The sequence below is a fragment of the Saimiri boliviensis genome, chromosome 7 (genome assembly GCF_048565385.1).
Source record: "Saimiri boliviensis isolate mSaiBol1 chromosome 7, mSaiBol1.pri, whole genome shotgun sequence".
Taxonomy (NCBI): Eukaryota; Metazoa; Chordata; class Mammalia; order Primates; family Cebidae; genus Saimiri; species Saimiri boliviensis.
Genome location: NC_133455.1, coordinates 97,375,834 through 97,389,523, shown reverse-complemented (window position 1 = coordinate 97,389,523; position 13,690 = coordinate 97,375,834). Strand labels below are relative to the sequence as shown.

At 36.8% G+C, this 13,690-nt stretch overlaps 1 protein-coding gene across 3 annotated transcripts in view; it reads right to left on the bottom strand.

Annotated features, from left to right (window-relative positions):
• Window positions 1–13,690, bottom strand: part of CNTN1 (contactin 1) — a 372,094-nt gene that overhangs the window by 55,807 nt on the left and 302,597 nt on the right. For all 3 annotated transcript variants that reach the window (XM_074403087.1, XM_074403086.1, XM_003926652.3), the window contains one exon: window positions 9,848–9,997. In XM_074403087.1, coding sequence (XP_074259188.1) covers window positions 9,848–9,997 — 150 coding nt within the window. The remainder of the gene's footprint in view (window positions 1–9,847; window positions 9,998–13,690) is intronic.

Below are 13,690 nucleotides of genomic sequence, written 5' to 3'. Positions count from 1 at the left end.
GCCCACTTCAGGCATTTAAAAACAACCTGGCTGCCACCCTTGTAAGACTTGGGGGACAGGCTAACTGGGGAGAACATAAAGAATCCACCAGGTACATATTAGCCATGTTTGAACCAGATTTATTTCATGGAGGACTTAGCTGTCATGTACGGCTGGAAGAAGTCCTGGGGCAAATGAGGATTTTTGGCTGGGGCTACTCCCTCGTGTTTTCCAAAGGCTACTGATTTGACCCCAGCCTTTGACCACCCTGATGGGGTGTTGGCCACAAGATCTCCAACTTTCCTATCATAGTTTCTTTCTTTCCTGTTGGCAACTGTCATAACTCTTATCTTCTCTGTGTATGTGACTTGCAGGAAGATTTACAGTTCAGGAAGAAATCTTGTTTGCCAAGATCAGGGAATGTCATAGTAAAGGGGATATAGCTCAAGGAATATATTGTGATTTTTCTAAGAATAGAGGGCACCCCCAACCCCCACAGAGAGCATCTCTCCCTGCCCTTGGCCTAGAGAGCAAATGGCATTTTTAGGTCTCTCTCTGCCCTTGATGTGGAGAGCACAAGGCATTTCCAGGTCACTCTCCACCCTTGGTCTGGAGAGCACATGACATGCCAAGGTCACTCTGCCCTTGGTCTAAAGAGCACATGGCATCTCAAGGTCAACAGCACCACCTAGTGGAACAGGAATCCTCTCCATGAGGCAAATTGTTGGTCACTTACCAAAATCCCTAGCTTCCTAATTCTTTCCCCTTTTTATCCCTCTCTGCTAGAAACCAGGCTATACACTGTTTCTGTGAATGAGAAAACTCTGCCTTCAATAATTAGGAGTAAAATGTCCTGTGGAACCAAATTTTAGTCTCTATACTGTCCTACCTTCAGGAAAACAACCATTTGGTCTCTACGTTCTTTTAAGACACCTATTCTACCTCCAATTAGAATGGTACTTAATTAACAAGGGGATTTGAAGTCTGGAAGTTAACCAGAACCATTATCTACAGGTAAACACTTTAGCATGGGCCATAAGATCAGGATATAGAGCTAAAACCAGCACACATCCTCCATTAAGGTGGTAAGTGCAACAATTGCCCAAGTACAACTGTTTGTTCCTGCAATCTGGGCACCACCCAGCTATCCATCCATGTGGATGAAGTTCATGTTTCTATAGAGGACATACCTTTCCCACACAATGCTTTGACTCAGTCTGAAATATAATCCCCAAATCTGTTAAACAATTTAAAAAGATGAAATATTAGTCCCCAAATCTCCTCCCATTGTGGAATAGCCACACCTGCCTTAGAGTGCTCACAGCAAGATACCTGTTTACTGAATTGTAGCTCCTAATAATTGTGATTCCAAAATACCTACATTAAAACTTCTGATGTTAGCCATGCAAAGTCTTGGTGAAGTATATACGTGAATTGCACAGAAACAAAACTACATGCTTTTCCTTTTATCTATAGAAGTATATAGTGGATCACTCCTGCTTGGGGGACACAGAGAAGGGACCCAGACCTTGCCCACCAGCACCCAGCCCTTGAGTCAATACCACTTCCAGCGTGACCACACACAGATCCACCAGGGGTCCTCTGCTCTCACCCCCTCCTCAGCTATGTTGCCTCTGCCACTGTGGTGAACACCTGCAGGGAGTCAGACACCCCAACACTCGCCAGCATTCTGTTACAGCTGCCACAGCTCAGCCCTCCTGTCCAGTGAAGGGATGCCAAACTTTTAGGAGACAGAAGACAAAATGGGGGCCCAGTACAAGTCCCCAGAGCTATAGCATGCAGTCCTGGAATTGGGAGCTGAATACTGGCCCCATAAAATATTGTGGAAATGAATTCAGTTGGCTGAATCTACCTTATACCACAATCAAACTCTCAAAGTCATCAAATAGGATAAAAGAGGAAAAAAAAGCAAAGGTCATTAGTTTCAAAGATTGAAGGCAGATAAGCCCCCAAAGATTAGAAGGAATCCTCTGCAAATGCTTAAAATTGAAACTCCAGAGTGCCTTCTTTCCTCCAAATGATGGAATCACCTCTCCAGCAAAGGCTCTGAACTGGGCTCAGAATGGCTGGATTGACAGAAATAGAATTCAAAATATGCACAGAAATGAAGATTATTGATCTAATGGAGTACAATGTAACCCAAGGTAAGGAAGCTAAAAATAATTATAAAACAATGAAGGAGCTGACAGACAAAATAGACAGTTTAGAAAAGAATGTAATCAAACTGATAGAGCTAAAAACACACTATAAGAATTTCATAATGCAATCACAAGTATCAACAGCAGAATAGACCAAGTAGAGAAAATAATCTCAGAGCTTTAAGACTAGCTTTCAGAAATAAGACAGTCAGATAAGAATAGAGAAAAAAGAAAAAAAATGAAAAAATGAAAAAAAAAAGCCAAGAAATATGGGATTATGTAAAGAGACTGAATCTGCAACTCATTGGTGCTCCTGAAAGAGATGGGGAGAATGGAACTAACTTGGAAAACATATTTCAGGTTATCATCCAGGAGAACTTCCCCAACCTAACTAGACATGTCAACATTGAAACTCAGGAAATGCAGAAAACCACAGTAATATACTTCACAAGAAGATCATCACAAAGACCCATAATCATCAGATTTTTTTAAGGTTGAAATGAAAGAAAAATGCTAAAGGCAGCTAGAGAGAAAGGTCATGTCAACTACAAAGTAAGCCAATTAGACTAACAATGGACCTTTCACCAGAAGCCCTATAAGCCAGAAGAGATTTGGAGCCAATATTCAACATTCTTACAGAAAAGAAATTTCAACCCAGAATTCCATATCCAGCCAAACTAAGCTTCATAAGCCAAGGAGAAATAAGATCCTTTTCAGATAAGCAACAACTAAAGGAATTTATTACCACCAGAACTGCCTTATAAGAGCTCCTAAAGGAAGCACTAAATATGGAAAGGAAAGACTATTACCAGCCACCACAAAAACACACTGAATTACAGAGACCAGGAACACTAGAAATCAACCACATAAACAAGTCCGCAAAATAACTGGCTAACATGATGACAGTAAAAAATCCACATATATCAACAATAACCTTAAAGTAAATGTGCTAAATGACCCAAGTAAAACACACAGAGTGGCAAGCTGAAATAAGAACCAAGACCCAATTTTATTTTTTCTTCAAGAGATCCATCTTACATGCAATGACACTCATAGCCTCAAAATAAAAGATGAAGAAAAATCCACCAAGTAAATGGAAAACAGAACAGTAGAGGTTGCAATCCTAGTTTCTGATAAAACAGACTTTAAACCAGTAAAGATCAAAAAAGACAAGGACACTGCATAATGGCAAAGGGTTCAATTTAATAAGAAAATTTAACTATATTAAATATGTATACACCCAAGACAGGAACACCCAGATTCATAAAGCAAATTCTTAGAGACCTTCACATAATAATAGTGGGAGTCTTTATCACTCTACTGACAACATTGGATAATCAAGATAGAAAATTAACAAAGATAATCAGGACCTTTTGATAAAATTCAACACTCCTTCATGTTAAAAACTATCAGTATACTAGGTATTTAAGGAATATACCTCAAAATAATAGCAGCCATCTATGACAGACCCTCAAACAACATCATACTGAATGAGCAAAAGCTGGTAGCGTTCACCTTGAAAACTGGCACAAGACAAGGAATCACTCTCTCACCACTTCTAGTCAACATATTATTGGAACTCCTAGCCAGGGCAACCAGGCAAGAGAAAGAAAGGGCATACAAATAGGAACAGAGGATGTCAAACCATATCAGTTTGCAAATGACATGATCCTATATCTAGAAAACCCTATAGTCTCAGTGGAAAAGTTTCTTAAGCTAATAAACAACTTCAGCAAAGTCTCAGGATACAAAATCAATGTCGGAAAATAACTAGTATTCCTATACACCAACAGCAGTCAAGCCAAGAGCCAAATGAGGAATACAATCTCATTCCTAATTGCCACAAAATGAATAAAATACCTAGGAACACAGACAACTAGGGAGATGAATATCTCTGTGAGAAGAACTACAAACCACTGCTCAAAGATCAGAGATGATACAAACAAATGGAAAAACATTCCATGCTCATAGATAGAAAGCATCAATATCATAAAAATGTCCATACTGCCCAAAGCAATTTATAGATTCAATGCCATTCCTGTTAAATTACCATTGAGATTCTTCACAGAACTAGAAAAGACTCTTTCAAAATTCACATGGAGCCAAAAAGCCCAAATAGCCAAGGCAACCCTAAGTAAAAAGAACAAAGATGGAGACATCACACTACCTGAATTTAAACTATTCTACAGGGCTACAGTAATCAAAACAACATGGTACCAGTACACAAAAATAGACACGTATACCAATGGAACAGAACAGAGAACCCAGAAATAAGGCCACACAATTACAACTATCTGATCTTTGATAAAGCTGACAAAAGCAATGGGGATAGGACACCCTATTCAATAAATGGTGCTGGGATAACCGGCAAGCCATATGCAGAAGATTGAAATTGGACCCCTTCTTTGCACTTTATACAAAAATGAACTCAAGATGGATTAGACATAAATATAAAACCTCAAACTGTAAAAACCTTGGAGGACAACTTAGGCAATACCATTCAAGACATGAGAATGGGAAAAGATTTCATGATGAAAATGCTGTAGCAAAAATTGACAAATGGGATCTAATTAAAGAGCTTCTGCACAGCAAAGGAAACTACAACAGAGTGAACAGACAACATGCAGAATGGGAAAAAGGTTTTGTAAACTATGCATCTGACAAAAGTCTATTATCCAGCAGCTATAAGGAGCTTGAAAAAATTTACAAGAAGAAAAGAACCACATTAAAATGTGAGCAAAGGACATGAACAGACACTTCAAAAGAAGACATACCTACAGCCAACAATCATATGAAAAAACTCCACATCGTGATAATTAGAGAAATGCAAATCAAAACCATAATGAAATATCATCTCACATTAGTCAGAATGGATATTATTAAAAAGTAAAATAATACAGATGCTGGCAAAGTTGTGGAGAAAAAGGGAACACTTATACAGTTATATAATATGCAATCCATGGTCACCAAATATCCAATCTCAGTTCTGCATACTCTACTGCGTCAGGTACTACAATGCTGATAGTGGTACTGACACCACCACCGTCTAATTTTAATAAGTGTTTGCTATATGCCAGGCACTATGCTAACCACTTTACATCTATGAGTCCATTCAATGTACCCCATGGCCCTGTGAGCTAGGTAATATGACTGTCTTTTATTCTCTTCTCATCATGCTCCACTTGGGTTTCTTTGTCCACTAGTGTTTCAAAACTGCTGTTTACAAGATCATCAGTCACCTGCACTTGGCTAAATCGAATGTCACTTGTTTAATTTTTAAAGTTAACATTGGTTAACTTCCAGTTGCCCCAATCATCATCTTACCCTCTTTGTTTCTCCTTTTTCTTCTACAAATATTTTTGAGCATCAACTATGGACATTGTGTTATGTAAAACATGAAAGAATATGAATAAAAAAGGATTGCAGTCCTAGATATGCTCTTTTTTTCTTTGTTTTTGATACAGAGTCTCACTCTGTCACCAGGCTTGAGTGCAGTGGCATGATCTTGGCTCACTGCAACCCCTGCCTTCCACGTTCAAGCAAATCTCCTGCCTCAGCCTCCCAAGTAGCTGGAACTACAGGTGCGCACCACCATGCACAGTTAAGTTTTGTATATTTTAATAGAGATGGGGTTTGTTTCACCGTGTTGGCCAGGATGGTTACCATCTCTTGACCTTGTGATCTGCCCGTCTTGGCCTCCCAAAGTTCTAGGATTACAGGCCTGAACCACTGCGCCCAGTCTGGATATGCCCTTTTTATAGTGGCAAAAAATAAACATGCACTACTAGTTTTAATTCAATGTGTTAAATCTCCCTAATTCAAAAAGTTTGCTGAATGAATCTCAGCTTAATAATAGACATATCTAGAACTTAGAAGTTATTTTCATATACTACATCTAATTGGATACCCAGATCAGCACTTTGAAGGAGTTACATGGAGAAATGGCATTATCCCCACTTAATAGTAAAGGCAAATGAGTCCTGAATAAATTAACTAACTTGCCCAGCTTACACTGCTCACATGTAGAAAAGCTGCCATCTTTAATTCAGGTCTTCTGATGGCTTAAAAATCTATCCTCTTTACTTCTTTTAAAAAAGATTTATTTAATTATTAATGACAGCAACTAACATCACATAGTACCTTACCAGCTTAAAATAGCTTCTTAGTTCTATTCTTCTCCTTTATCAAATATGTATAAAAAAGAGGAAGAAAGAAAAATGAGAAAGAATACTAAATGAAAGAATGATAGACCTTCATAAGGCATGACATTGAGGTTTTATATGTAATATGAACATGTTGTTTCTGGTTTTATTCTTTTTTCTTTTTCCTTTTTTCAACTGGCCTGATCTGGCTAACTAACAAAGATGTAAACCTGAATGTACATTTTTAGGATGTGGACTCACCAACTGCACCTGCAGAGCTATTAGCTAAGGGGGTATGTCTTACAATGACACATTATTTCAAAGGATGCTTTTGTTATCTCTTTTCTACAGCCAAAATTAAATGGGTTAAAATGAATTACAAATACATCTTCTAATTTTTCATTTGGGAGCATTCATTTTATGATGCACTTGTCTGAATCCAAAGAATGTGCCCAACTGTGCAGAGATCTTAACATCAAGTAATTGGACAGATTAGGGCATGTGTGGCATTGGATAATGTCTTGTCTTTCAGTCAGCATAATGAGGCTGGGGACCAACCTTTGTCCCACATAACATATTCTGGCATCTCTTAGAGAGTTGTTATAATGGTACATGACAAGACAAATATCCCTTATATAGAAAGTATTTCTTTTCTTATATAAAAAAAGTTAGTGTCCAACTTTATGCATATTCAATTTTAATAAAGCAAGTAAATAGCAAAACAACAGAACTTCTGTTGAATTTTATATTAAATACACAAAATGATTAAAAATTATATAAAATTACATGATCTTCTATGCCTATAAAAATTGAAAATATATTGCTAAATGGGTACTCCATTACAAAGCAGACAGGAGAGCATAGTTTCTTGTAAGTATATTATATTTTTAAATAAAATGTAATAGCATAATAAATTTATTGAGCAAATACTATGCACTGCAGTGCTAACTGCTGTCCTGTATGTTTGTAAACATAAAAATCATCCTTTAAGATAAATGATTCCCATTTAGAAATGAGAAAAGTGAGGCTCAGGCCAGATGAGGTGGTTCATCCCTGTAATCCCAGCACTTTGGGAGGTTGAGGCGGGTGGATTGCATCAGGCAAGGAATTCAAGGACAGCCTGGGCAACATGGAGAAACCCTATCTCTACCAAAAACCACACAAAATAGCTGGACATGGTGACAAGTCCCTGTAGTCCTAGCTACTAGGATGGCTGAGGAAGGAGGAAAGCTTGAGTCCTGGAGGTCGAGGCTGCAGCGAGCTGTGGTTGTGCCACCACACTCCCAAAAAAGAGCCACTGCACTCTGTCTCAAAAAAAAAAAAAAAAAAAAAAAAAAAAAGAGGCTCAGAGGTTAAGTAATGTGCCTCAAATTACAGAGCTTTTTTATGATAATGCCAGCATTCCACCAAAGGTTCAGTGGGTGGGAGCCGCAATACTGGCAATACTGTGTGCTATCTTCAGAAGGTGGTCTAGGAGCAAAGCCTTTAGAATGAGAAACATCTAGATTTGAATCCCAGCTCTGCCACACATTAGCTAGGCATAATCTTAACTTCCTCATCTGTTTCATAAAGTTATTGTGGGAATTAACCTAAGCAATGCAAACAGAACTAAGCAGTATGTCTGACAATATACTGCAAATGTATAAACTATAGTAATTATAATTTGATTAATCGAAGGTCTCAAAATATTTTCCGATATATTAACAAAGGTGTTAGAAGTTTCAGAATTAACTTTTTTTACAATTAATAAGAATGAATCACCTCACATCACTACAAGGTTGTATCTTACTCTGTCAATAGTGTGTTTGCTTTTAGCCTTGGCTCCGATGGCTCGTAAAGAAAGTTATTTTGTAAGCACACCAGACAGCGAACTCAGTCCTTAACAAAACACCATTTGAGAAAATGTAAGAGGTGAAGGTGATGACGAAAACAGGTTGGTTTCAAGTAACAACTGTGACAAAATTTTAGGTTTAATATTACTTGAAAACTATTTTTTCCTAACATTTAAGGATAAGAAGACATCAAGGTAAATATTCTTCAAAGTCACGTACAAACCACTAGGAGTGAGTACATCACTTCTAGATATGATCTTCAGTATAAATTGTATTCACAATATGCCCCAGTTTTTAATTTTTCGTTTTAAAGAAAGAGCAACAGTGTTCAGTCTATAATACAGAAGCCTCTATTACAAACATAGGCAGCTCTAGGGAATAATAATAAAAACCAAACAGAGAAATCCTGGCTATGTGGTATCTGTCTTCTCTAAAGCTTCACCTTAGATTACCTACATATCCTGATAAAATTTCTGAGGTAGAGAAAAGCAAACACTAGTGTTCATTTTGCAAGTGGATATGCTAAAACAAAAAAATTAGTGTTTAGGTCTTATCTAATATAATAGTTAAGGATGAAATCTAAGTTTCTATTAGAACTCTAATAAAGATTCATATAAATGTGTTTCTAGAATCCTGCTTGAGAAGCCAACTTTAAGAGAGAAAGCTCAATATGTGAGAACAGCTGTCAGATCTGGCTTCGAATTCTGAATCTTGCAATTAGTCGTATTAAGTTAGATAAACTATTTAGTGTGTGAGTCTATTGCCCACAAGTGAACATGAGCATAGGACTACCTGTCAAAATGTTATTATGAGGATTAAATGAAATACATGTAAAATACTGACTACAGACAAGGTATTTTAGTGCTTTTGCCCTTTAATTTCAGAATTATCATGTTTATCTAATGAATTACATTAAATTGCATGAAACTAAGAGATAGTTTACTTGTGGCAGTTCCTGTGCATTACTTGGCTTTTAAAAATAAAGACATTAGAACTAATCATTATATTTAGAAGTTAGGCCAAGGACCTGAGGTAAGCAAAAATGTAGAGAAGTGATATTAAGAGATCACAGTAGAATTTTAATGGAATTCTGTCATTCATTTAAAGTCTTTTCTACACCATCTAAAACAAAAGCCCTCATCAAATGAGCTCAGAGAGGCTACATTTTCTTTTTGATACAGGGAATAATAAAACAAGAGCTATCATTAGAATCAGAACAACATTTTTCCTTAGTAATATAGGGGAAATGGAAGAAAAGAATTGGAGTATTTCCTGCACTAAAGGCTATTTAATTGCAGTTGGTATTTACCATAAAATATACACTTCCTTAGCCACTCAGTTATAAATGACTTCGAGAAACACATAAAATTATGAGGCTTCTAAATCATGAAACCTGTTTAATCAAGCAAGAGTCTGCCTAGTTAAGATTCAGAATTTACATTAAAGTTTATAATCTAAATACTTACCTCATTTCAACAGTCTCAGTGGCATTTTCAGTGGTTCCTAATTACCTCTTTCTCTACATTAATTATGTAAAACATTCTTAAACTTCATATTTCCTCTTTTGATTTGTGGCATGTCTTGATAGAGAATACACACATGTGAAATACACATACATGCTTTTTAGATGAATTACTTACCTCAGAGCATTCTTTTCAAATACATTTAACCATATATTGAAGTCACACTGTATTTACAAATCTTTTAAAATTTCAAGTTTCTTTTATATACATACCAGCACCATCTGTTTTAATTTTGTTAGATGGTATACTGGGCTCTCCTCTACCCAATGTATTGGTTGCCACCACGCGGAATTCATACTCCATCCATGGGATTAAGTCCACTGCTCTTGCTGCCTCCATATTTCCTTCAATAATTGGGGGATCTAAATAAAATAAACATTAAACAGAGAATATAGGTTGATTAACATCACTTTTATAACTTCACATTTTTATTTTACTATTTCTGGGAGAATGGTATATATTACACTGAGTTGAAATAAAAACTATAACTGGGAATGACAAAATGTTAAGTTCAAGAGGGTAAGATAAGAGGTTTAGTAAATAATAAATTTACAAACAATGATATGCATGTGAGTCACATACGTAAGCAAGTTCAAGGTGGGGTGACTGCAATTCTGCATGTCTAACAAGCCACCAGGCTTGCTGCTAATACATGAACTGCACCTTGAATAGCAAGGAGCTATAGCCTGAAGGTAGAATCTAAAAAGGTTTCCTGAGATAAGGGTATAATAGGAGCAGAAAAATGATATGGATTGCCACTGTTATAGTCTATGGCTAGCAAATAATTTATAACTAGGATAGAAAAGGTTACTGTTTATATAATTTTTACTTGGTTTTGTTGATTTATACTCAAATAATTTGGACCAGTGAAAATTAATGTTATAATAATTTATTAAGATTTTAGGTATCCCTCAGAATTCATGTTACTAGATACTAATGGGAGATGATAAATTATGGGTGGAATAGGATCCCAGATTGCTTATTTAATTGAGATATAATAAAACATACAACCAAGGAAGGTCTGGGTGTTATTTTAAGCTTTTCTCAAATATTTCCAAGTATATTTTGAATAATCAGTCTGCTCATGTAAATACCTGTACTTGTAGGCTTGTCTATGACTCAGTATCTTTTAGGGAAGTTTTATCTGGCAATGTAGACCAAGAATATGTAATGGTTAAAGATGATGTATCCATCAACACAATAAATACTAGGCACCCCAGCATCCAGTTTCTACTTTTGGACAAATTCTCACATGGCTCAGACTGTCCCATCTCACCCTACCATAATTTTAACACTGCTATACACTACTTTTGCCATTTAGTTTCTTATTTTGTTATGGATTTCTTCTGTAGATTTGACATATATTTTTGACTTTCTAATTAAAAGTTTCCCTTTACCTTCCTCTCTATTTTATTAAGATTTATTAAGGATTTCTACCTCTTTATCTCTTATCTCTTTCACTCCTCCCTCACACCAAATCAGAAACTGTTTGCTTTCATTGAAATGCATAAAAATATTTTCCTAGGTAGTTTAAAGAAGTAAAGTGAAGTTTTGGTTTGTGAAGGGCTGTTTATGGAATGAAGGGAGAATAGAGCTTGTGTGATGATGCTGAGTAAGGTAGTCCTTCTTTCCTGGACACTTTTCAATGATTTTGACCACTTATAGAAAACAGGCTGTCTTACGTTAAATGGTACCTTTCTCCACCCAAAAATATGTCCATGTTCAAATCGCCAGAACCTGCAAATGTCATCTTATATGGAAAAAAAAAAAAAAAAAAAAAAAAAAAAAAAAAGGCTTGCCAGACCCTTTAAGTTAAGTTTAAGGTTTTAAGTGTTAAGAATCTTCAAGGTAGCATTATCCTGAATTATCTACCTGGGCTCTAAATCCAGTGACAAATGTCCTTATAAAAGAAAGAAACAGAGAAGAGTCACACCTAGAAGACCAGAAGGCTGTGAGACCACTGAAGCAGATATGAAAGTGATGTAGCCACAAGGCAAGGGACATGTGGAGCCACCAGAAGCTGGAGGAGGCAGAGAATGGAGCCTTTTGAGAGGATACAACCCTGTCACCACTTTGATTTTGGTCTCCAAACTATGTTTGTTTTAAGCCAAGTTTATGTTGACTTGTTGGCAACCCTAGGAAACTAACACAGAACCTTAAAGGCAGAAGCTGATGAAGCTGTTTGTGAGTTTTAAATTATTGAGTTTGGCGGAGGCTGGGGCGTGTGCAATACAAAAGTGTTTTAGGAGGCTTGAGGAGACTTGTCTCCTCAAGACAGTCTGACCTGTTCCCCTGCTTCCTAGCCTGCAAAACTCCAGCACCATTTAAGGACTGGAAGAATAGAAATGTTGGAAGCATTCCAAAGGGTGACAATATTGTGCTCTTGTGATGGTCAAGGCTACAGTGGGGCTTTTCCAGGAGGCTGGGAGGTCAACAGGTAAGAGCAGGTATGTGCTGGGACAGAGAAAGAACCAGCTGGATGTGTGGAGAAGCTGCAGCTGACTGACTGATTTTGAGTACATGTGAAAAATGTGCTCAAAATTTTATCCAGTATAAAAATATCCCAAACAAATGGAATACATTTTCCAAGAGTAGAAGATCCTAGATGACTACCAAAAATACGTGAAGGAATGATGGTAGGTAAGGCAGGAAATGTCAACAGGAATCATTTTATGCTAGATCTGGATTCCAGCTGAGGGATCAAGGCTTTGATTTTGATGACTGAGATGAAGAAAGGAAGATAAAGCAACCAGACTCAGAGTCATGACCTCAAATATGTAGAACCTAGGAAGAAGCCCTTGGTCCAAAGATGCAAACAACTCTCTTAAAGAGGGAAAAGGAAGTTCACATCAAGAGGAAGGACTTCCAGAACGGACAATCTGAATGATTAAGAAAGGAATTTGATATAAATAAGAATAATATTCCCACCAGGATTGCTAATAGCTTGACAACTCTTCTTTTTAGATAAACCCTATTATTATCATTCTTGATAATTTATATTAACATCAGTACCTATGAGAATACGAGTATCTAAAACAAACACGTTTTGGTAGATAGTTACAATACTCCCCTCAAAACAGTGTATGTAAGTACTAGGAATAACTTAGCAAAAAAATGATTAATTTCTATCATTTTTTAAAGATGTACCAAGAATTAAAAGTGTCTGTTCTCTCTAAGCTGCTTTTACTTCTGCACATCTGGGTGACACTTCTAACCCAACCACATCAGAAGCACATCATTTAAAACACATTCTCTGTGATATTTTTCCCGGCTCTTGTCTTGAGCTAAGTAGCCCATACCATCACTACAAACGGAACTCCAAGTCTGTCTAGGTCCACACCAGGCCCACATTCAATATGTTTCTTCTATCTCCCCTTGGATTGTTCCTGGCTATCATTTGTAGTCATTTGTACATTTCTTCTACTTTTTATTCATATTTTGAAACCCCTCAGGACCTAGTATGCCCAGCATGATGTTTTAGGAATACAAGTATTTATTGCATTTTTGCTTAAAATTATATATATATGAGATACAAATTCTAAAGTTTGTGTCTGTTTAGAATAGACAATGTCTCAATGCAAGAAGCACAGCCTTGTGTACAGCAATCATGTTAGTATCTTCTTCATCCTTGAATCAGGCAGCTAAGAGAGGGAGGTACTCTTTTACCTTGCCCCAGCACATAATATCCATCACTCTACGACTCTGTATTGTCATATATTCAGCCCATAAATTGTCCTGTTCTGTCTAAAGCAGAAAGTACTTCTCCATCTTCTTAAGACCTCTTACTTTCTCTTCAATTGTGAGTTGATTTTCATTTATCTCTTCCACTGCTGCTGTGTATGCTTTATGGGTTTCCCTTTAAAACATATTTTATATGTTTTATTGTGAGCACTAAATGTCTTCATAAATGAACTTGTACCTAGGAACTACTGGATCCTTTCTTCTCGCTTCTTTTTCTTCTTCTTTTAATTTTTTCTTCTTCCTTCTCCCTCTTCTTCTTCTCTTCTTTCTCCTTCTCCTCCTCCTTCTCCTTCTACTTCTACTTCTCTTTCTTC